Genomic DNA, 25,025 nt, shown 5'->3' on the forward strand with positions numbered 1-25,025 from the left:
GAACACAAAACGGAACATAAATGGAACATCAAGTCATAATCTTTACAAAAGAGCCTCCTCATTCGGATCATAACCAAAAAACCCCAAACCATGTCTCGAAGCCAGGGGGGAAACCCTGTTCACCAAGATGTGGTTCAATCAGTGAATCACACACCATTCCATAAGTGGCGAGTGCTGAGAGACACAACAGGACTGCAGCAAAGATCGGAAACAACTTTTAGAAACAAAAAGCCATGTGAGTTTCCTCGTCAGGGCCCAAGGCGAGCACTGTGTTTGTCTGCACAGCCCCCCCTGTGTTCATCGCTGGATGCGCGCCAAACATCAGGCTTATATTACACGGTCGGAAGTGTTTTGTTTGAAGCAGAGACACAAGTACACACCTCCACAGGTAAATAAAGACCCAGGGAAGGAAGAAAAGAGGAGGGGTGGGAGGAGGAGAAACAGAGGAGATATGTGGTGGACAAGTGTTTCACACACATACACAGACACACACACACACACACACACACAGTTTGGTTCACAGGCAAAAAAATGTGCATGTGACAGTTACTCGCACAGTGAATTGAGAAGAGAAAAGTGGCTGCTGACCCAAGTCCAATATTTATTCAGGCATATGAGTCTGCAGAGTGTGTGTGTGTGTTTGTGTGTATTTGCGTTTTTGTGAGCGTGTGTTTGTGTACTCGGGGGGATTTCCGTTTTAAGTGGGTCAAAGAGAGGTTAGCCTCATACTACTGTTTACACTCACGTTCTTACATCATCACTGTCAACTGGAATATGGACAGAGAAGGTGAGACGGACCAGGAGGAGGGTGGGCAGAGAGAGACAGTGGCTGAGAAAAACAGAAGGTGAGATGCAAAAAGAGAAGAAGAAATGAATGAGGTAGAAAAGCAGAGGGAGAGAGAGGAGATGAAGAGGGAGAAAAAAAGGCAAATAAAGAGACTGAGAAAAAGCGAGAGCACATCAGAGGCAAATGAAGGAGTGCTGCGAGTGCATCCTTTTATTTGAGTTTTTTCCAGTCCATTGTCTCAAAATCCCATTTCCCAGCTAATTTAGAAGCTTCTAAAATACACTCCACTCCATACCTTAAGCCTTAGGCCACAGCTAATCCTGTCTTCTCTCACACACAGACACACACACACACACACACACACACACACACACACGCACACACGCACACACGCACACGCACAGACATGCTCATTCATCCTCCATGCTTTTCAAAAGACTTCATCTTGGCATAGTAGAAACGAATGAAGGATATTGAAGGCAAGCGTTTGAAGTACATCAGGGAATGCAGGAATCAAACTGTGAGTTAAATGCTATTAGACAGCTGTGTGGAGAGGCAGTGTAATATTAGATTTGATTGAATAGATGACTGCTGAATGTGGTGTAATATATAGAGCCGGAGAGGTGTTATGCGGACATAAATCAATATTGCAGCAGCGCGTTAATCCCGGGCCGCTGTGGAACGAGAGTCAGTCGGCAAGTGTGAAATGTTCGAGAAAGCAGAAAGATGTTAGACACCCGACAACTGTTTGGAATATGAGACTTTTTGATGAATCCTGCTACTAAAACTACTCAGTCCGGCTTAAATTGAATCTTTTGTATTGAGTCTGTGTGATATTTGGGGGAGGGGGGGGGGGGGGGGGGGGGAGCCTGACTGAGAGCTTGAGGACATTGCAAGCCCACCTTCACCTGCGACCTGCACACATTGGACAGTACGAGCTGTGAATCAGACAGTATCCATGCCAATGGATTGGGGCACGGATACTGTCCATTTACTCTAAATTGGAACCATAGTTTACAAAATAAACATCATGATGCACTGAAAAAGACTTTTATGAAAATGAGAAGTAGGGTCATTTTCTCACAGACTTCAATACGAACCAAAGACTGGATATACAGATGGACGACACATCTCCACTTCATCCCACTATCCGGAAATGAAGCTAAAATATCTCAGATAAAGACCCTGCCCTACTATGCTGTAGTGATCAGAGGATGGAGCTGTAGTATCAAGGTCCCGTTAATACAAGCACTCGACAGATTGTGAGTCAGTCTCAACTGTCAATCTTAGCATTTCATCCTGTTTTATAGCAAGAAATAACAAATTAAAAACATGGACATACATCAGTGTGATAAGAACTACCTGAAATTACAAAAAACATGTTTTAGAATAATTTATTGTGCACTTTGGCAGCCTACCACCAGGTGGCGATTGATAAGCTTAGAATCACTTTTGGGGAGCAGTCATGTCGCCCATCTTTATTAACAGTCTATGGTAGAAACAGACTTCTTTAGAAACCAGTGGAGTCGACCTGTGCTGGTCATTTGAGAGAATGCATGTTTCAGGCACCTCTGTATTGGCTTCACTTTCTAAAGCCATTTTTACAAATATAGTCAATGATTGTATCAGTATGATGACTCTTTTCCTCAAAGAAGAGGTCAAAGGTCAGGTTGTGCCACAGAACAGCGCCTCCTAGAGCTGGCTACCAGTGCTGCGGGTCAAATGTCCGAGTGAGACGCTCCGCAGTTTCTACGTACTTTATCCGCCTGACCTCCTATTATAAAGTCCGTAGAAATCCAGGAGAAGTCAACGTGTGATCACAGCAGAACATCCCCCGCTGGATTCACCACGAACAAGTGGGGGGGGGTTGATGGCACTTCTAACATACAACAGACGCAAAAATAAAACAAACATCCCCCGGTGAAAAAGCAGTGTCATACATGTAGAAGACATTGACGAAGATGTCAAGAGAGTTTGTGGTGATAAGAGCTGACGATGGTGTCTGGATGCGGTAAACATGATCATTTGATCTACGCAGCGGAGTTAATACGTCACTTCCTGCCTCTGTCTGCTGCACCCGGCTGCTCCACCTCTCGACTGAGAAATGCGGAGGATTTGTTGCTGTTGTGAACGTGTCTGTTCAGAGAACCTCCCGTTGTGTTCTGCATGTGTGAAAGGCAAACTGGATAAACTTCGTAGCAATTCTCCAGATTTTACCCGGAGGTCATGTCTGAAAACAGCTTCATGAACACATCTTTCACCTAATTTAAGGTTTGTACAGGACTTTTTTTAGTTGGTTGCACTCCACACGCTCTAACTCTATATTCAAGCAGGGACCAAGGTGAAATGCTGCCGGGCTCTGCTTGTATGAGTTTGATTGTCTGTCTCTGAAAATCAGCAATGAAACGAACAGACAGAAAGCAAGAGCATTTGATGCCACCACTTGACGAAACAGAAAGCAGCCACAGCTAAAAGATTTACAGCCGTTACGCTCAGCTGACTCTGGCTGACATCTCTCTCTCGATCTCTCTCTCGATTGCCTTTCTTTTCTAAAGAGCGTGCGTTACTTCAAACTAATGTTTACTTCAGCTTTATTTGTTGTTTATTTTAACATGCTCGCGCATTAATCCTGTTTTCCACTGCCATTCCTTGCTCTGGGCTATCTCACTTTTATAAAAATGTATGTGCAGATTTTTGTCACAGTTTTTGGTCACACATGCCCAGTAGTGTCCTGTTTGAATTTGATTAGCTCTCGATTTATGAAGTCAACTTCCTCTCACGTCCTTTGTTCTTTTCTATGTTCACATAGAATTTCCTCCTTTTCTCTATTACAGAGACATATTTACTTCTATTTTTTTCACCAAACCTCCCTCGCTCTCCTCAGACTTAACTGCTCCCTCGGCATCCGTCACTCCACCTCCCTCACTCTCCTTCTCCATTCCGTCTCCCATTAATCTCGTGCTCTCTCCACACCTCTCCCATCCTTCCTACTACACATCTTTTCCACTTTATACATCACTTTTCCAATCACTCCCTCCATCCACCACTACCTTCCCATCCCACTTGCCTTCCTCCATCTCCGTCCCTTTCTCCATCCTGCTCCTCTTCATCAATACCACCCCCCCTCCCCTCCTCATCTCCAGCCGCTCTCCTCATGACTACCAAATGAATTAGTCACCCCCCCCCCTTTCTCCCCTGCACCTTGGCAGATGCACATCTCCACAAAATCTGACACTAATGCCATTAATATTCATTAAAAATTAAGCTTAATTGCGTGTCTTTAGGAGAGAGGCCCCATCCCTCCAACAACCCCCCATCCACACACACACACACACACACACACACACACACACACACACACACACACACACACACACACACACACACACACACACACACACACACACACACACACACTCTCTCTCTAACCATACAGACACATATACACATGCACATACACACACCAGTGCATCTGGCCACCACCTCCTTCCACATTACCCCAAGGACAGGCAGCTTTAGATGTCCATTGAGCACAGTGAATAGAAGCACAAACACACTGTATCTCACACAGTCACATTCACACACCCACTCAGATATACAGGATCAGTCACCGGGAAAAGAACCTGAGATGGGGGGGGGTCAGACAGAGGTAAAAAGTGAGGCAGTGTGTCTACACGGCAGAGTTTGTCTGTTATGTCTTTAATTACGTGCGGATGTGTGTATACCCTGCTCTCTGCCAGTAATTACTGTTGAAGGCAGTATTTTCATTTGGCCGAGCTGCTAAAGAAAGACCGGGCCTTTAAAGAAAGCAAAAAAAAAACAGACGTGTGCAAAAAGCTTCTTAGCATCAGACATAGGCAGCGATGATGAGGGTGGCGATGGTGGTTGTGAGTGTGTGTGTGTGTGTGGGGGGGGCGGCTGAGTTGCACACATGCACACATGCTCACACCAATCACACTGACTGAACCGTAATTGAAGCAACAATCAGCAGTGAGAGCGAGCTACACCGTGTTATGAAAAATGTGACAAATCAGCGGTTTGGTTGCGATGTGCTCGTCTTTCGTGTTATTTGACATTTTCATCCTTTGATCCATTTCAGAATACTTGCAGATTCATCTGTTTACTTCAGATATGCGGTAAATACAGTATATCATAAGGAAGACCCACTTTTGTCTCCTACAATGGTCTTCTAAAACACTGCATTTGTTAGACTGCATGTAAATGATGGGCAGTTATTCCAGGATACAGCCTATTATTATCATCACAGGAAAGGTGACCATTAGAATCTAAATAGCTGCTGTAAGTGCATATGCAAGAATTCCTGTGTGTGTATGCCTTCACATCGGTGAGTGTGTGTTTGTGTATGTGTGCGTACAGCCTATCTTAATAGGTCCATTTGTAGCAGGGCCTGTTCTAGTGCTGTGTCCTTCAGATTGGATTCTATCTCAGCAATCCCCCTGACCTTTAGCACAAAGAGACTACAAGAGAGAGGACCAGAGCTCTGACACAGGACACACACACACACACACAGTTCGTACACACACTAACAGTCACGAGCAAGCACTCAGTGTTGCCCAAACAGAAGCGCGCACAAACACACACACACATATGCAGAAACACAGAGAGAAATGCACATGCACGTACAAACACCCACTCTGGTTTGTGTGCAGGCCGTCCCTCAGGGATGATGTCTGATGTAGCTAACAGTGTAAGCTGCAGATCCCGTTGCCAGGGCTTTCATTCCCATTCCTCTAAACAGCGTAATCAAATAAGAGCCGGTCTTTGTACCATCCTCACTTCACACACTCTTTGCAAGTCCCCTTCACCGCCACCCCCATCCGTACGCCCATTCACTTCAATTGCCTTGGCTCACATTTAAGCGGACATCCACCCAAACTGGTGTACACCCACATGACTTTTGCTGAAGCGTGGAAGAACAATAGTAGTGTGTTGGCGAGCTTGACTTTGACTGTGACATTTTTTTTTGGTGTTTTCTCTTTCTCTCTCTGACTGTGAAGTCTGTATCCAGGAACAAATGTAGCGGCATTTCCTAACAAATGGCAGCTAAATGAGGCCCCTAGGGTGCTGTGCCGCTAACTACTGCCCCCCTTCTTTTCTGAGCCATTATGATGGTCCTAACTGTTCCAAAAACACCTCTCCCATTCGCGTTCATTTGCATTTGAATTGCAGCTCGTCTGTACAAAAACAAACATAAATCAAAAAAGGGAAAAAAAATAGAAGAAGGGGAAAAAAACAGCGTTGAATTCTGGTCGAGCAATTAGCGAGTGTCAGTCAATGTGGAGGTAAAAAAACACACTAAATTAAAAACATTGTCTCAGACACATGCAGAACCCCCCCCGTCACACACACACACACTCACAGAAAACCTGGCTGACATATACAGTATGTACATAATTTTTTTCTTTTCATTTTTATCCTTTAGTTTTTGCTTGAAAACTCATCAAGCTTAAGTGCTTGTCACCGGCGGCCAATCGGAGTGCACCAGGCCTAGGGTTGCCGTGGCGATACGCAGGGACATTTAGAGGACTCCGATAAACTCTGCCATTTAAAAGGTTATGACAATTAACGCGGCTCTCTGCAAATTACCACTGCCAGACCTTTACCCACGGACGTTTCTCTCTCCCTCTTATCACCTCACACCCAGCCCCTCTCTCTCTCTCTCTTTCCTTCCTCTCTCTTTTCTCTCTCGCCATATGCCCTCCATTTCCACAACCTATCCTCCCTCCATCCCTCGCTCCCTCCTTTTTTCTGTCCACCCCCTTTCCAGCCAGCAGCACTTTTATTATCCTGTTAATTAACAGAGTTCTTCACTTAATATTCAAATGGTGACCAATTAATGACATTGAACTTTGGGCGCCCCACCCACCCGCCCGCCGTCCCCTCTGCTCTCACCACATCACTCTCTCTCTCTTCACACAGCCTCCTTCCTGACTCTCATTTCCTCCACCTCGTCTCCTCAACCTCCCCACCATTGCCAAGGTGAGCTCCCATTTCCGCGTGAGTTAAAGTGTGTGTGTGTGTGTGTGCGTCTGTGTGTAAGAGGGCATGCTCGGTGATTGAGGCAGCAGAGTCAGTATACAGCGAGGGGGTAATAAAGCCAGGGGGCCAGGCAGCATAAAGGCTCCATGGCCTTTTAATTAACCCGGTGTGATTAAAAGCGGGGGTGGTGGAGGGCGGGGGCCTGCTGCTGCAGCCGGTCAGACGTGGTCGGGTGACAGACAGGAAACAAGAAATGACACACTGGAAGTTCGGAACCGTACAACATCCGGTTATAGTTATGCAAAGAGTCTTCAGTAGTGACCTACAAAGCTTCAAGCTTAAACAGGAACATAAATCAAGTAAACAAGGTAAAAAGATTGCCACAAAGTCTATTTTGTAGCTTCTCGGGAGCTGTCACTCAATATAATTTCATCATTAAAAAATAACTTTGTGTCTTAACTTTTGAACTGCATTGACAATATGTTCTCGTGCTACAAGAAGCTGAGAGGGAAATGTAAAAGGTTTCTTGAAAAATGGACAAACTCAGTCAGGTGGAGAGGATCATGTGATACAATCCAAATCTCCAGAACAACCACTAAATGGAGCTTATGGTGAGACTGTCATGAGAAACATTTGATGGCCTGTACCAACAGACTTTTATACATTGTAATATAATATCACTGTCAAAAATCCCATATCTCAAATTGTTGATTATGTTTAATTTTTCATATTTAGGGATCACCTGTCTGTTTATGTGTTGGGCCATCGACACCGCTTCTGATAGAAACCTTTTAAAAACCCACTGGACTATGTTCACTCAGCAAGGATAAAAAAATTGTGTTTTTGATTCATGAAAAGTTGATTACATTTTTCAAAGCAAAACCATAAACACCAGTAGTCTGATAATTTCATAGTGCACAGTGGAGCAAACACATGCAGCAGCTACTGTTAAAATATTACTAAAAACTTCACCAGCCAGTGTAAGAGTGATAATTGTAAATTGTTTTTATAGTGGACATGTGATGTTGCACTAATGAGCATCACTGGGCAGCATCTGAATCCATAAATCACCTTCCTTCAAGCAGGTCCCTGTAAAACAAGCTTGTCTCCTCCAATCAGGTGAGAGCTCCTCTCCTAGAGCACCGCTCCCCAGAGCCCACTCTCAGACAGGAAGAGGAAATAGTTAAGGCCAATAGAGGAAACGACCACAGAGAGATCAGTTTCACAGAGGAGAGAGTGAATAGTTTTTATTTTTACTATTAAGAGTGAAAGTGGCCAGGAATGATTTCCTTCTTCGAATAATCCAGTAGCCAAAAGACAAGTTTTCTACTGACTCAAGTACAACCTAGTGGCATATTCACTTTACAGTTTTATTTTACTGTATGGCAACAGTACTTTCTATTAATTGTAATTTCTCTATAAACATAAATTTAACACACTGTTTCTTAGTGAAAAATTAAATAGGGAGTGCTCCATGGAATACCAGATCAAAGCTGTTACCATGTTCTCACAACATTATGAGTTCACGATTGGCAGGTGGCCAATGTCTCTCTCTCCCCCTCTCTCTCTCTCTCTCTCTCTCTCTCTCTCTCTCTCTCTCTCTCTCTCTCTCTCTCTCTCTCTCTCTCTCGTCACACTCCACTGTATACTACCCAATAAAGCAAACACGCCATAAAAAATAATCTCCAAATTCTTGAAATACTACTCTAAACTACTATAAAAGTAACTACTCTCTCATTTCTGTTTTTATGGGGTACAAAGTATTAGACAGTAACAAAATATCACGCACTTCATCTGTTGTGTGTCAAGTGTAATACGGCTGGGAAGAGGAGGAAAGGCCACAGATTTTCTCCCTTTAAGTGATTTGTCTTGCGCCGTAATTGGAGCCAACAACCAGACCAAAAACATTAGTGTCATGATATTTATGGGGTCTGTTAAAAATATGCATCCAGAAGAAATCACTTTAAAGGTTCATCTAGCAGTGAGGTTGCAGATTGCAACCAAATGAATACCCCTCCCCTCACCTCTCTCTTTACAAATCAGACTGTTATTAAAGATCGACGACATGACGGCTCCTCAAAAGTAAAGCCAAAGTGTTTCAATCAATATCTAGCAGTTGGCTGCAGTATAGGTAATAATATATTTTTAATTTAAAGCATGTGTTAAATATTTTTTCAGAGACCATACTGATGTGTGTTCAAGTGTGAATTTTTGTAGTAAGTTTGGTTTTTATTAGTTATTTAATCCTAACATCATCATGTGGAGACGTATCTTCCATCCTTATATAGTCTATGTAGAAATGAGAAACCACGAGGGCTGTCAGGAATCTTAAAAACGGCCTCGTAGAGACACCGTTTGGTTTGTCTATTCATCACTACCATTGGAACATCACAGTGCAACATGGCAGAGCCCACGGAAGAGAACCCTCTCCTTCTACAGTAACAGAAACATAATGATCCTTAGTTTTCAGGTGATAACGCACTAATTCCAACAATAACTTCTACCAGTAGATCTGCCTGAATCCTAAACACTGGACCTTCAACAGCATTTGGTGGAAAAATAAGTGGAGTGTAAGGTCAAAAAGCCATCTCAATCAATTAAGTTAAGGCAGAGTATGTGTCACAGTGTTTCCGAGAGCTACAACTCTCAGAAATCATCAATTTAAAAATATCTGGTGTTCTCAAACACCCACAGCACTCAAATACACCAGCAAACCACCCACATGGATTTTTCAAAACCTTCTTCTTCGCTGATGTGATATTATATATATATTTATATATATATATTTTTTTATATCATCAGCCTTTTCATCGTATCAGCCTTGATGTCTTAGAAATGTCTTTTTAGCCCGCTCTGCTCCTCGCAATCAGTTGAGGTCACAGCAGTGCAATAGACTCAAAGAAAGACGGCATTTTCACTTCGAATTGTGACAAAACCAACTAATAGCGGTCGGTTGCAGAGCAAATTCTGTGTCAAAGGCAGCTGGAATGGTTCCATCAGCTGGAGGATGTCCTCTAGCTAGGGTTAATGGGAGTGGAGTAGGGGGAGAGGAACTGCAGAGAGCGCGGGAGGAACAAAATAAAGAACTTTTCAGCTTGGATTTCTCAGAGTAATGCAGGGTCAAAAAACAGGGGTCAAAACCACAATGACATCCTAATCTGGCGTGCGCTTGCAATTGTGTGCATGTGTGTGCGTGTAATCCGTTCCGTGCGGCTCACATCATGTCTCATTTCAGCCCGGAATCACAGACAAAGGTCAGCGTTTGACCTTTTCACAGCTCGGAATTGCTGCAGCACACTCATCTGATTAGTGTACACACAGACACATTTACAAAAACTGACAGAGAGACGCACACTCGCACAAAACAGAGGAATGAAAATAATTCGGCACCGAGCTGAAAGCACACACACACTCTGTTTGTAATCTTGGCCAACTGCACTGTGTAAGTACAATTTCCAAACATGTTTACTCTTGGATCCAAAATCAAAGACAGAGACCTGCTTTCTTTGTTATTGAAATTAATTCTGGTATTTTCTGATATTGTTTTTCTCTCTAAATTGCTCTCCCACTCAATCAATGAACAATTAACTTTGTCTTAATGCCACAGCACAGGCTGGTATTTGTTATGTGTAAAATGTCATGTTTTTTTAATGATCAATATTGTGCATTTTCAGTAATTACTTGAACATAAACCAGTGAAATCAAGTGAGTGGACCTCGGACCTGCATTTCACATTTGTTATGCACGATGAAAATGGCACAGTTCGGCACAAATGTACACTCACATATATTTCAAGAAGTCTCAAGAAGTCTCAAGAAGTCTAGCCATTAGATCACTGTACATTTCATTTGCACATAGTGGATATATATATATATGTGCCTGCAAAGTTTCAGATGCGTACGACAGTTGGTTGGAAAGCCAGTCCTTAAACTGTACTTGTTCATTAAAAGCCAAGTTTCATTTCACCTTCCAGGTCAAAATACAGTTTAAGAATATAATGTAAGTGTAAACATATGGGAGCTTAATAGCAGGTGATAAAGACTGGATGTAGTCGGGTCTATAGTCTGACGGCGAGCAGACAGAAACCAGAAGGAGGTGTCGGCACATTACCTGCTGTGTTCCTTCAACATAAAATGCCATATAGCGCTAACACATAGGTTGGATTTCTTGATTATGGGTAAAGACAGCGGGATGCAATGTTGATGCTGCGGCTGCTCATGGTACTGTGGCTTTTATGCAGCGTTAACAAGCATGTGTGCTGATTGAACATTTCCCCCCCCTTAAGTAGCTTGAATGCATAACAATGAACAATGCATGGAAACCAGCTCCCCGGCCATCTCAGCGGTTGGCATGGCAACCAATACAGGATCAGCACAGGTGAAATGGGGCTATGGCCAATCAGAGTGCGTGGGCGGAACTACCTGGTGTATAAATGTCAGTGAGGGTCAATTGCCGCAACATCATGGGCGATGATGAAAACACATCATTACTGTCACAAAATGTCAACGTGGCCATGGATCTCAGCCGTTTGCAGTTAGAGTGAATAATGTTTGTTCAGTGGGTTGCGGTGTGTGTGTGTGTATGTGTGTGTGCGTGTGTGTCAGCATGTTAAGTGAGAAAACAAGAGTAAGTGCTTTTTTTTTTTTTTCAGAGTGAGACAAAAGCCACGCTGGCTGAAGTTTTCACTCAGTGTGAAAATTACTACGTTAAGACTAACGATTTCCTTTTTTGACAACCTGCTTTTGTGTCCGCAATGGCTCTTTGCTAGGCTGTTTGTCTTGGTGCGCTCAATATTCAAGGCTGTTGAAAGGAGAGTTTAACTACGTCGCACTAAATCACAGTATAACTACCTCCACACACAAAACTACACCATTACCAAATGGCATCAACTTGTGCAGATGCTAAATAAGTCGAGTCACATTTATGAACCGCTAATGATCAATTCAGTGTCTGGACTGAATGAAAAAAAACATTGTTGTCAGTGCTGCTGCTGGTGTTGTTTACGCAGCCCTGTGCTGTACCCTGCACAAATGTGTCTCTAAATGCTGCAGAAAATGTTCTTTACCAAGGGAATCAGGTAACACATTTCTCTTAAAATGTCCTGATCTGTGCTGCTTACTGTTCTGTACAGTTATATAGTATATAGATAATTAAAAAAATAAGCACTTATCAATAAAACTATGTCCTTTCAAAATATTAGTGTGTATGGCCTGGGTGTGCCTGTATGCACTCCTGACAACATCTGTTCCATTAATTATTTTTTAGCATTGTACATTTACATTGCTTCAGCCCTCCAGCAGCAGCTATGGGTTCGGTTCTGACCTGGCCCTTTTCTATTTTTACGCTTATGCAATAAAAGCAAAAAAGCCCATAAAATATCTTTTAAAAAACCTAATGTCAAATACAGCAATGTACTAAAGCAAAAAAGATTTAAAAGTACATTTCCCTCTAAAATGTAAAAATGGACTAGAAATATGAAGTCACACAAGGGCTAATACGTCAAACAAGTATAGATCTGGAGTAATTTTACTTTCCACCACTGCTCTGCTCCACACTTCACTTCTCTTGATATAATTCTGTGTGTTAGAATTGATATGGACTAACATAGTCAATATTGATGAACTGAAATATGCCTGATACTGATCTTGTAGAACGGCTTGAGGCGCCCTGACTTAACTCTTCTGATTCCTCCTGTATTCTCCTCTCCCTCTCCGTAGTATCAGATCTATCCTTTCCTGTCCAGTTCTGTTGTAATCTCTCCCGTCTCGTCCTGTTCTTTCTCTGTTTCTTCATTTTGTTCTGCTCTGTTAAGGATCCAGAGCAGGGATGTTAGCCAGAGTCACTCCACACAGGCTGATAGATCCCTCTGGCTGTAGAGTGGATGGGAAACACATGGGCAGCCTTCACTTAGCTCGAAAACAACTGCTTGAACGCAACTTCCCAGCGGAAAACTCCAACAGAACATCCATGGTGAAACTTGGCAGGACAAGTCTCGATCCCTATCTGCGGAACAAGCCCTGTGTTGTGCTGAGGATTGGGTTTGGGCTGGCGGGCTTGTGTGCCTTGGAAATGTATTCCAAGTGTAATATGCTTTTCTACACTATGACTGTCCACTCTGTGAACTTGCATTCAAATATCCTGGTTCTGTAAAGTAAATGTGTATATACTGTATGTGTGTGAAAATACACAGAAACGCAGGGTGTGAGATTTACCTAAAATACCTCTCATGAATAATGGATTGGAATAATGCGACCCACAGTCTAGGCATGCTGGACCACCGACACACCACGCTATCGTTTACACACAAAAACACACACTCACGCTTTATCCATTAAGATGCTCTCTCAAATCTCCATACTGCTAAAATATAAAAAAAGAGTTGGATTAAATTCTTTTCCTGCTAAAATGTCAAATTTAATTCCTGATGTTACACCCAGTAGGTGGCATCTGTGTATCTACAGTATGCGATATATTTATTCATATTCATTCATCCAGTTATGGTAATCACTTCCATTTTCGCTTATTGCATATACAATTACTCTAGGTTATATTTGTGTGTCTGTGCAATAAACTATACATTGTTTGTCGAGGTCTGAGTTTATGTGTGTGTGTGTGTGTGTGTGTGTGTGTGTGTGTGTGTGTGTGTGTGTGTGTGTGTGTGTGTGTGTGTGTGTGTGTGTGTGTGTGTGTGTGTGTGTGTGTGTGTGTGTGTGTGTGTGTGTGTGTGTTCGTACCTGTTGTGGTGGTGGTCGAGGCTGCAGGTAGGGGCTTTGGTTTGGGCCAGGGGGGGTCTGCTGAGGGGAGCTGAAGTATGGGGGGGTTCCCTGCTGCTGCTGCCCTGGCTGCTGCTGCTGCCCTGGCTGCTGCTGCCCTGGCTGCTGCTGCCCTGGCTGCTGCGGCTGTTGCTGCTGCTGCTGCTGCTGCTGCTGCTGCTGCTGCGGCTGCTGCTGCGGCTGCTGCTGTGGCTGCGGCTGCGGCTGCGGCTGTGGCTGTGGCTGTGGCTGGCCGTAGCCCGCCATCACCTGCTGGCCGTACGGCGCCACCTGCTGAAAAAAACAATCAGAAATTGATTAGTGAGATATTCAGGTCAGGGCTGAGGTTTGCGGAAAAACCTTCACTTTAAATCAAAAGCACTGGAGAGGGGCTGTTAGATGCGATCAGTAATCTAACACAGAAGAAGCTATAGGTGACATACTGTAGTGGTCAGTCACCTAAAAGCAAGATTCTTTGAACCTGCAACCCTCCAAGAATGATTGGACAATCAAAACAAAAACATCCCACATGAACCTAAATGACCTATTCATTTTCCAATTCATCCATTTGCCCCTCAGCTGAAGTCTTAATTTAGACCAGGCTGACACCAGTCTCCACAGTCCTCTGCCTAATGAACTCACACTGCAGGAAAAAAAACTCCAACTTTATGTCCTCTGGCTTGCCAAATGCAGCCTCCTCTCCACATTATCCATCTCGGTCAGCTCACAGATGGGATGAGGTGCGTTGGATATTACTGCGGGCCCCATCCCGGGCCGTAACCCAAATGAGGGCCGCACGGATGAGCAGGGGCATTCCAGACCAGTGCAGTTAAGAAACTGAGTTGGGAGGGCGAAGCAGACACTGCATTGCGCTGCGGTTACGAGAGGGAATGTGAACAGGGGAGTGCGTGTAACAAGCTGGCACCAACACAAATGTAGTCTTAATCCCTTCTTGTCGTTTGTTATGACTGCAGACAGCGCCAGGTGCTCCTCACTCCTCGAAGGATTTCCTATGGAGGCTGGGGTTTTCTCATTCACGCAGCCTCATACACACACACACACACACACACACACAAAAGCCAAGTACAGACTATTAAACAACATTTACGACCGCTGGTGAAGCAATATGGCAGCACTTTTCTTGTCATATTTTTTCCCCATCATGTCATGCTGCTTTTTCATTCAGTGATGGCCAATAGCGCTGCCACAAACTCATTAAACATGCACACGGGCTATAATTTGGGGCACGTGCAATGCTCACAGTCCACCTCCCAGCTCTTACCCCAAGCTCTACACTTTGAAATGTCCCTTTAAATCTTGCTTGGCAGGCTAGGCAAAGTAAACGTCTCCTAAACTCGCAGTGATTTATATCACAAAATGATGGTGTTGCAGGGGAATCCAGTGTGACGTAACTATTACTACACTACGGGCTCGTCAGATCAAAAGCAGGGAGCACACATCCAGGGTTGTAACTGTAACTGTTATGAGTGCGAAAACCCCATTCATAAAAGCCTTGTTAACGCTGATGGCTGCTGTGGAATAGAGTGAAATCTGATCTAGCTGCAGAAAGGGCCAGTGGAGATTAATACATTGGAAATAGTTTTGATGCGTAACTTCCTTTGAGTGGGTGGTAAAAGAAAGAAATCTTCTCTCTGCAATTGAAGAAGCTTTTTGACTCTGAATAGATATGATTGGACAATGTAGAATACTTTTCACTTCAATGGAAATTTGATTAGAAAGGACAGATCTGTGTGTGTGTGTGTTGTGTGAGAGTGTGTCATTAGGCCGATGAGACAGACAGACGGGGTGAGATCAGTCTAGCTGGCAGAGAGGTTAATAGCATGGCCCCGCTCATGCCAACAGCACCACTGGATTCATTACGACCAGCCAGAACAACACACTCACACACACACAGACGCACACACACACGCACACGCACACACACACATACCGACATACTCAAATGAATACACATGAATTTAAGTTGTCTGGGGATTTGTTAAAGTATGAAAGACAAACAAATGCTCACCCTCTATCACACACACACACACGCACACACAGACATGCTCACATTCACACACACACACACACACACACACAAACATGTCATTAGATGTGGATCAAAGCCACTCCGATAACACAGAAGCAACTCTATCCAGTGATCAGTGATGACAGGCTGGTGTAACACAGTGGGTCTCAACTGGAACACTACTGTTCTGGGATTGGTAAGGATTAGGTCGCCATGGAGATCGAGACCAGACAACCGTGGGTGGGTTCCTTTCTCAGACAAACAAAATGATGGGCAGACAGACAGATATGAGGAGACAGTGACAGACAGACGGAGGAATAGATAGACGAAGGCAGAGAGGGAGACAAAACACACAAAAAAGGTTTGACAGAAAGAGAATTGTTCTCGTTCCCCCCCCCCCCCAAAAAAAAATCCTCTTAGTGCTATAAATAACCCTAAAAAGCCAGAAGAGCTAATGTATAAATAATAAACTACAGCAGTTTCCATCGTCTTTAAAATTGCCAATTTGAGTTGCTGAGATTTTACATGTAAAAATACACTGGGGACATACTGTAGCTGTGAAGCGTGCTGGAGCGAGAGAGCTGGAAGACACCACTGTTACTTCTGCTGCTTTCTATCAGGAGAATGTGACTGACACTGGATGAGTAAGAATAATAGTGTCAAGCTTATGTATAATGTCATTTAACATGATTCGTATTTCCTGAATTAAATAACTTTTCCTACTATATGTGGCCACTCATGTACAATTTACCAGGCATTAGAGGTGTCACTTTTAACATTAATGATGATGTCTGCATACCGTTTAGGTTAGCCAGTTCCAGAGCACTGGAACTGTGCATAACTGGTGCGGTTAACTGGGACAGAACTGAGACATTGTTCATGTAATTAGCACAGTAGCACCCTAGAATAAGGTTTGTTAGGTGTGTTGAACTGGTTTCGAGAAATCTGGCAACTTTTTCCAACCACGTGGAGCAACAGTTCAGCCTTGAAGAATGTGGTGAAAAATCTGTACAGATAATAATGATTTTTAAATTCCCTGGTGTGATGATCTCTTGTCTCATGATCTTTATAATACTGTTTATGCAAACTATCCAATATTATAATACATAGTACATGTGAGATCAGAAAAATAGAACCCCGGAAAAAAGATGTGAGTCCTTCTTATTTATGTCCCAACATAAATAAACGTATTAAACATCTGGATGCGACAGCGACTCCACTGCCAAGTTGTAGAACATTAGCAATAAACTTTCCCGTACCATTTTTTCGGAATGCACAATCACTATCCTACTGGTTTCCTGGCGCAGAAGAACAGAAGACACACAAACACACAGAGATCCTATCACCCACTGCAATTAACGCTAAACAGTCAGTTATTACACCTGAACACTTCAGATCCCTTTTGTTGACTGATTCAGTTGTTATCATTAGAAAAGGTGATAATTGAATATGCAGCACTGAATGTATAGTTTGAACATTTCAAGCTGCCCTTGACTACTCTGTAGAAATACTTTTCAGGAAGAGAGACAGTGTGGACAGGTAATCAGGTAAGCAAGCAGAGAGACAGACACAGAGACAAACAAAAAAGGAACAGAAATGCAGGCAGTCAGTCAAATAAGCACAGAGACAGCAGACACACTGGAGGTCTAACAAGTAGCAACCTGTCACTGTGGCTTTGGGAGGGAAGAAAAAGTCATTCAAATGCAGCTTCTGTTTGATCGCTGGGGCCGCCTGTATGAATGTACTGTACCTACAGAGTAAACAGCAGCTCACTGGAATCTGATTCTCTTTGACTGAGTATATGCTTAGTAATAAACATTCTCGCTGTGCTGTTGCTGATACCAATAAAAATAACGGCTGGAAGTAGAAAATAAAACCATTTTCTGCCTTTTCCTTCCACTCAGGTGTGTGTGGAAGCAGACAAAATAACAGTGTGATTTATCCAGAGTGTCTTGGCAGGCGCACAGTGTCAAATAAATGTCTGTAATGAAATGACAACAGATGTGAAGTGCTGTAGGGAGAAATGACACAGAATAGACGTCCTGCGAAGCAAATAATTCACCATAAACTGCAGAAACAGTGTGATGAAAACAAAAGCCTTAGCGGCATATTAAGACACAAAGACACAAACATGCACACACACACCAACACAGAGAGAAACTCAATCAAAAATCTATCAAAACAAGAGTCGTATGAACAAGCAGACAATATCTTCCTGCTCTGCAAATGGAGGGAATAAATAGCCTCGCAAAGCTTCATCCAAGGCGTGCGCGCACACACACGCCTTAAATCAGCCGTTTAAAAACCTTGCACGGAACAAGTCACCGCTTGTAATTCAATTGGGCCAATGAGCAATAGACAGGAATTTTCATAACTCTGTCGAAGTGGCGATACGGCTGGCTGGCGACCGGAACCACAGGTCGCCCCCGTTTTGAGTGACAGATGGGCTCAGCCAACCAGAGTGCTAAGCAGAGCCACCACCCCGACACATTCACAAACTGACAGGCATGACAGGCACTGCATCGGAATTAGCAGCACAGACCGTAGGAGTGCCAATTTGAAATTTAAAAAATTTGAGGAAGAGAAAGGTTCATAAGAAATAAGTAGCTAGGTGAGCTGAAAAAGAAACAGAAGAGAAACAAGTTTGAAAAAAAAGCCCAATACAGACGTGTGAAGAGATATAGAGGCAGCGGCAAAGGAAGATGTTTAGAGAGGCAGATAGGAAGATAGACAGATAGAAGAAGGGTGTTACAGACTGAAATACTTAAAGGGGAAGGATAAAGCGATGTTTCACGTGATAAAGACAGAGAGAGACAGATAAAGACGGCGATGCCGACAGAGAGATATGTGGAGAGAGAGAGGGGCGACACAGACAAGTGTAAGAGAGAAGAGGGGGAATGAAGGAAGGAAGGAAGGAGAGCCTTAGAGGAAGGATGTACAGTGATGAAGATGAATGGGGAGAGGAAGAAAACGTGATCGGGGTTCAGTGGATCGAGAAGTTTGTATACACACAAGACCAGAGGAAAACATAAGAGGGGCAGAGAGAGATAGAGAGACGGACTGACGGACTGACTGACATCAGAAACACTAGAACAACATAGTTCTGTTGACTTTGCTATACACTAGGCTATGTTCTATACTATTCATTAAGTATATTCAGTGAACAGTACAGGACATGGTACTGAAATTCTTTCAGTGCACTGTTTTGGCAGCTAGGGCACATGTAAATAAATACAGCAGATTTAGTGTGCATATTGTCATATTGGAGTGTGGGCTACTTATGTCTTCTTTCAATTGTGAATGCAAAACGCTGGTGTCAACACACAATGGTTCGACAGCCCTGATCAATATAGATTGAAATGAATAATCAATAAACAAACAAATAATCCAACAGCAACGCACACTTTTAAAAATAAATTATAAAAAACACGGTTTGCACTATATTGTTTTACATTTATATCTTGAGAATCAGCAGATGGGAGATGTAATACCATATACACTTGTTATATACAGATACATTACACTAAAAGCCCCAAATCATCCATTTAAATTTACATTTATACAGATAATCTTATAATTTGGCATCCAGATTCAATTACATTTTTTATTTACCTAATCATAAAAAGAGGTATTGATCAGGAACTTGTGTTAAATATATTGCATTAAAAGGTGTTTGTGTGTCCTAATCTGATTTTAATGTTTAGTTTTGGTTCATTCGTGATATGTTGTAAGGTGTCCTTGGATGTCTAGAAAGGCGCTGAGAATGTTTTTTTACAATAAAAATTATTATTATTGGGGTTAGGGTAGTCTCCTATAGCAGGCCTCTGTCCATTCTGATGTTTCACAATGCTCCTAATTACTGATATAAGATATGGTAGTGGTAGCAGGGGAGTCCAAGATGTTTGGAAATGAGGGTATAAATGATTTGGTTGTTGTACCTACAGACAGAGCTTCTCTTTAAAAATAGAAGTACACTCACATGGGTTAATCACAGCATCACTGAAAGGATGGATGTGAATTTACTAAACCTGGCAACAGTAAAATAATTACATTTATAAACAGAATACAAAGTGAAACACGAGATGTTCTTCTCATCCAGGCACAGTATGTAAATCTAAAAGCAAACTTAAAGGTAAATAATCAAAAGAGAATTCAGCGAGCAGGCACAGCAGGGAGACGGTGAGGGAGAAATGGTAGTGTTGACAAATCTGTCAGTCAAACGAATGAACGAGTTCACTGGAATCAAAATAACTGAGACAACTGATACAGTCACCTCATTTATTTTTCCACAAATTGTTTTCTATAAGTGGCTGAAACTTTTAAATGATCAAGGTGCGACATTTTTTAATAAACCTGCCTCTTTTTACTTTTTACTGACTGACTTATCGTGTTTTTAAATATATACTGTACCTCAAGAAAGAAAGAAAGAAAGACTGTTTATTTCACTATGGTTTAACAGAACAAGGGTGTTGACCATTTGAAGGTTTGAAACAACGCATGATTAACTCCTACATCCCGTCACTGACACACTGGATAAGAAAAATATTAATTTAACAGCAACTTATATTGTTAAACCTTTTGTGACTAAATTGTTTTCCTACTGAATTATCGCAAAAGCTCCACTGTGGAAAATACAAAACCAGATAGAGGAAATGCTTTTATAAAAGATTTCTTATTATAAAAAATATCTAAAAATCCTTTTCCATTTTATTTTTTCTCTAGATATTTGTACCATTTGTCTCATTTTAAGTTTGTTTTTATTAATAATTGATGTGGTGAATCTTTCGAGTGTTTGAGATTTGCTTTCTCTTTTGACTGGTTTGTGCAGCCTGTGGTTCTGTAGAGTAAAGATGTTGAAATTTCACAATAATGCCTGAAACAACTGAGAACCAAAACCTTACATCTCTGATACTGTGAGCTCAGTACTGATGTTGTGTGGGAATTTTACTTTTTCCTTTATTATAAAATTTACTTAACATCTGTCAGAGAGGTGTGAACAACAGACCACACTTAGTTTGCCAGTGAATTCGTAGAAAATGAGTTATAATACGACAATATGGCTTTTAACTTACGGATACTTGCTTAGTACCCGACACACACAAGTCCATATATAACAACAAGATGGTGACTGTGTTGGTCTGTGTTGTCTCTGATGTTATGAACATCTCCTCTTCTGCAACGTACAAAGTTGACATCTAAAGACACACTTTAGTCCTCCCACATCTGAGCTGAGCTGACAAGAGGTTATCATTACACTCAGGACCAAAAAAACAAATCAACCAGCTTCTTCGGCTCGGTGGGGTGATAAGATCAGCCGCTCGTAGCTAATACCACGACGAGACGTGAACGCCAGAGCTGGGTTGTGAATTGCAGGCGAAGGTGAGTCCCTTAACGAAATGCGAGGCGGCGGCGGGAAGGATGAGCATCAACGGTCTCATGATTAAACATAAGGGAATGAAGGAGGAAGGAGGAGGGGTAGCATCCCTGTGCTCGTCATCGTATCTCTCTCCCTCTCCCCAAGGTGACGGTGCTCGCCGTCGCGAAATACCTCTCTCTTCCATATCTCTGTCGCTCGCTCCTCCCCCCTCCTCATACATCGGGAGGCCCTTGACACCTCAGGAATGAGCTGCCCTTGGATGAGGGACAGAAAGAGTGAGGGACGGGGGGGGGGGGGGGACGGGGGGTTGGCGGGGTGATATACAGGACTCTCATACATGAACCTACACACAACACATCAAGCCAAAACCAATTATAAAAATAAAGCAACGCAGACACAGTCGGGCAACAAAGACAAAGCAGACTGCAGATGATTTGCTGGTATATATTGTATGAAGCATGGTGCACTTCATATACTGTCGGCCTTTTTATTCCCAAATGAAAACACAAACCTATTCACTTACTTATCCACCTGGTGATAACATCAACATCACACTGACGGCGAGTGAAAGCAAACAGATAGTGTATCCATCGACTGATAGACACACAGGCGTGTCTTTTTTCTCTATGTTTTCATCTCGCATCCCTTTCTGAAGACTACCAAACGTTGCTCTCTGCCCCCGTCTGTCTTTCTTTATTTCTCCCTCTCTCTAATTCTCTGTTTCTGCTCACATCCACTGATGGAGAAAAAGGGAAAAAAAAGCAGAGAGGCGGCTCATAGCAGAGGCTTTTTATTGCTGGCTGGCTGCGACTGGCGGTGGCTGTGTTGTTCCAGGCAGAGTCGTAATGGACATTTGGAGAAGCAGAGCAGGGCAGGTTAATGCTCTCTGTAATGTGTGTGTGAACAGCGATTTATTTTTTTTCTATTTTTTTTTCCACAAGAAGCTCTGGGCCCGGTGCCACCAGCTCCGAATGTTTTTCCCCTACTAAACTACTGACCCCAATCTGGGGCCAAGAAAGACAGAGGAGAGAGGGGGAAATTGAGAAAGAGGGAGAGAAATAAAAAAAAAAAACATGAATGAGGGGTTCGGTGGTTGAGCTATAGCAGGTTCTCCCAAACACAGTGTGAGAGAGTGTGTTAAATAGATCACTGATCACTTGAAACGTTTAACACAGAATTTCTCTGAGTTTCTACAAATTTAAAGGGGAAAAGGGTAAAAAGAAAAACTGGATCCAACTCAAAGTAGATTTGGCCTCGACAGATTGAAAATAATCATCATTAAATTACAAAGCAGAGGAGAGAGGAACGAAGGCTCATGACATTGGTAAACATCACAATTCGGCACAAAATAGCACTACAACGTCTTTCAGATCAATCATTTCAGCACAACGGCGGCTCGGCTCGTTTTTCCAACGCTCGCTGTGATGACAGGCTCGAACTTGTGTAGGAGTCGTGTCAATTACATCTGAACAGGGAGGGAGGGAGGGAGGGAGGGAGCGAGTGGAGGTGGTGGTGGGGGCTTCCAGTTGAAACACGCTTGTTCACCATTAGCGGTCGACACCAACACAAGAGATTATCCTCTGTATTATACATCCCCCCGCTGAGAGGCTGTCTTCCTCGGGATGCTGGCGCTCAGACATACTGCCATGTTAAATAACAGTGACACGGTAGGTTTGTCGGGGTCCCTCAGGTCAGTGTGGACACTGTACGGTGCATTGGAGATGAATCAGAGGCTGGGATGATGGGAGTGAAAGGTATACAGGCAGGTGGGCATATGTTGTCCATGACACCTTTGGAGGGATCAGCACTACAGACGCTGACACACAAGTGTTCTTCACTAAGTCAACAACTGAACCTTCAGTCTGTTCTGCTTCATTATTTGACCTCTGACCTCGGCGACAAGAGGAAACAAGACTGTGACAAACTGAGAATCACAGTAAACATGACTCAAGTCTGTTGTGGATCATTTAAAATGACCTAATACTTAATAATTCCTACATGTCAGCTAGCTTGATTATAATTATTTTATTTCACTCAAATAAAGAGACACATACACATCAACAACTTGCTATGTTTACTAAAAGGATCTTTAAACCTGTCTGAATCATAGACTGTATATAAAGATGAATGACGTGGCTCCACTTCCTCCCAAAGTCCAGAAATGAAACCAAATTATTGCGGATCCAAACGGGGCCATCTTGCACATTTGGAGCTAGAGTCTGCGCTCAGGCTGTGGTAGCAAGGTCTCACTAAAACAAGTGCTCGACCAATCGCAAGATAGTCAAAGGTGTTAATCATCAAGTTTTTATAGCATCAAATAACTAATTGAAACCAAACTTACCGCTGTTTTAAGTCACTAAAACCTACAATGAATTTGTCTTTGTCTTAACCTTTTCTTCTGACACCAGATTCTCAAATGTTAACGGCATGTCACGTCTCCTCACTTCGGCATTCTAAAAACTAACGCCCAGAAACTGAGATGCTGGGGCAGACTTGACCCGCGCAGAAATCTATCTCTAATCTGGATGAAAACTGAGATGAATTCTCACTGAGCCAATTAAAGCAGCAACTAATCCCCTTGTAACTCGGCAAAGACGTAAAGCATCCCTTTCTTTCCTCTCCCTCTTCCTCGCTCCCTCCGTTTCGCTCCACTTTCATCTCTCTGCTCTTTTATCTTACCAATAGGCACATATATAGAGCGCTGCAGACACAGAGCGCCGAGCCTGGATCTTTCACAAAAAAAAAAGAAAAACATGCGCCGGGTGACGTTTTACACCTCCTGCCTGCGTTCAACGCTAAATTATATTAAATTCCACCATCACTTCACCTGCCTAAACGAGAATAATGGAGTTTGCAGCTCATACAACTAATGCAACAGCATGAATTAACAGACAGCTGGGTATGTAATCTAACTAATGGCTCACATGAAAAACTACAATCCACTGGGTCATATCTTATTTATCACAACTTAATCTTATTTATGATGTGTGTGCCATGCTCATCCTGAGTGGATAAAAAACGTACACACACTTTACACTGATATAATTGATAGCATCACTTTTGTCTGTGAAAGGGGGAGGGGTCCGCTTTCCACTTTCCAGTTAATGTATAGCATCATCTCCACATGGCATGTGATTGGAGAGTCACTCTGCAGCAGTGGGGTAATAAAAGTTACAAATGAGCAGGCTATTAGAGTCATTGACGTGCGTAGGCTAGCTGGCTAATTAATTGATCCTGAAACTTCATCTATTCTTCAGCCAGAGAGGAACCCCTTAATTAATCAGCCTTTTCTATATCGTTGTCCTTCGTTCTTTTAGTCCTTTTCACTGTCCTCTTTTATCCCCTCCATCCCTTTCTCTCTCCCTCTGCCCTAATGTCTAGTTTTTATTGTAAGGTGCCCACAGTCCCATGTGCTTGCAAAGAGTGCAGGTCCGGAGTTGTGGAGTGTGTATCTTCATGTTTAAGTCTTGTACCTTCAACAGCGAGCCTCTGCTGCTTCAAGATCCTTTCACAAAGAGAGGGAGGGGTGTGATGAGGCTGGAGTGGTCCCCTTTGTACCCCCTCCCCTCCTCTTTCCCCATCTTTACTGGCAGAGAGGGCTGATTTATTGGGGCTTCCCAGCCATCCGTCAGAGCCTGCAGCGCTGGCTGCATTAACCCCAGAGACAACCCCAGCACCCGGGGCCCCTAAGTGCTTCCAAGTGGCCCTCGCTCTTCCCATCGGCGAGGAACCCCCCTGCCAGGCTCAATCAATGCCATAAATTACCCATCTAACTCCCTAAAGTCGATATCCCACAAGAGGATGTTTGGACTGGCGAGAGTTTTTACAGCTTTTTGTTTTAATGGAAACTTAAAAGCCTAATCAGTACTTTGGGCCCATGTAAAGTATGTTCACAAATTCTTTCATAATTTATTAGCATTTGTGTGTTTTCCTTTGGTCAGTGGTCAACAGTCCAAATGAAGAATCCAGACAAAAATAATAGGAACATCCCAGGTGGAGATACTAAAATGAATAACGGAGGAATACAATCGATTCAGCTGCTTCGGTTTCTAGGCCCTGGTCCATGTTGGCTCAGTCTCA

At 43.0% G+C, this 25,025-nt stretch overlaps 1 protein-coding gene across 5 annotated transcripts in view; it reads right to left on the reverse strand.

The window, feature by feature from the left end:
- Nucleotides 1-25,025, reverse strand: part of LOC117755835 (AT-rich interactive domain-containing protein 1B-like) — a 176,086-nt gene that overhangs the window by 119,985 nt on the left and 31,076 nt on the right. For 4 of the 5 annotated variants that reach the window (XM_034575958.1, XM_034575956.1, XM_034575960.1 and 1 more), the window contains exons 3-4: nucleotides 13,754-13,833; nucleotides 13,522-13,642 (exon numbers count right to left, since the gene is read on the reverse strand). In XM_034575958.1, the coding sequence (XP_034431849.1) occupies nucleotides 13,522-13,642; nucleotides 13,754-13,833 (201 nt within the window). The remainder of the gene's footprint in view (nucleotides 1-13,521; nucleotides 13,643-13,753; nucleotides 13,834-25,025) is intronic. The other variant, XM_034575957.1, reaches the window with a different exon arrangement.

The sequence above is a fragment of the Hippoglossus hippoglossus genome, chromosome 22, assembly GCF_009819705.1.
Source record: "Hippoglossus hippoglossus isolate fHipHip1 chromosome 22, fHipHip1.pri, whole genome shotgun sequence".
In the NCBI taxonomy this organism is placed as follows: Eukaryota; Metazoa; Chordata; class Actinopteri; order Pleuronectiformes; family Pleuronectidae; genus Hippoglossus; species Hippoglossus hippoglossus.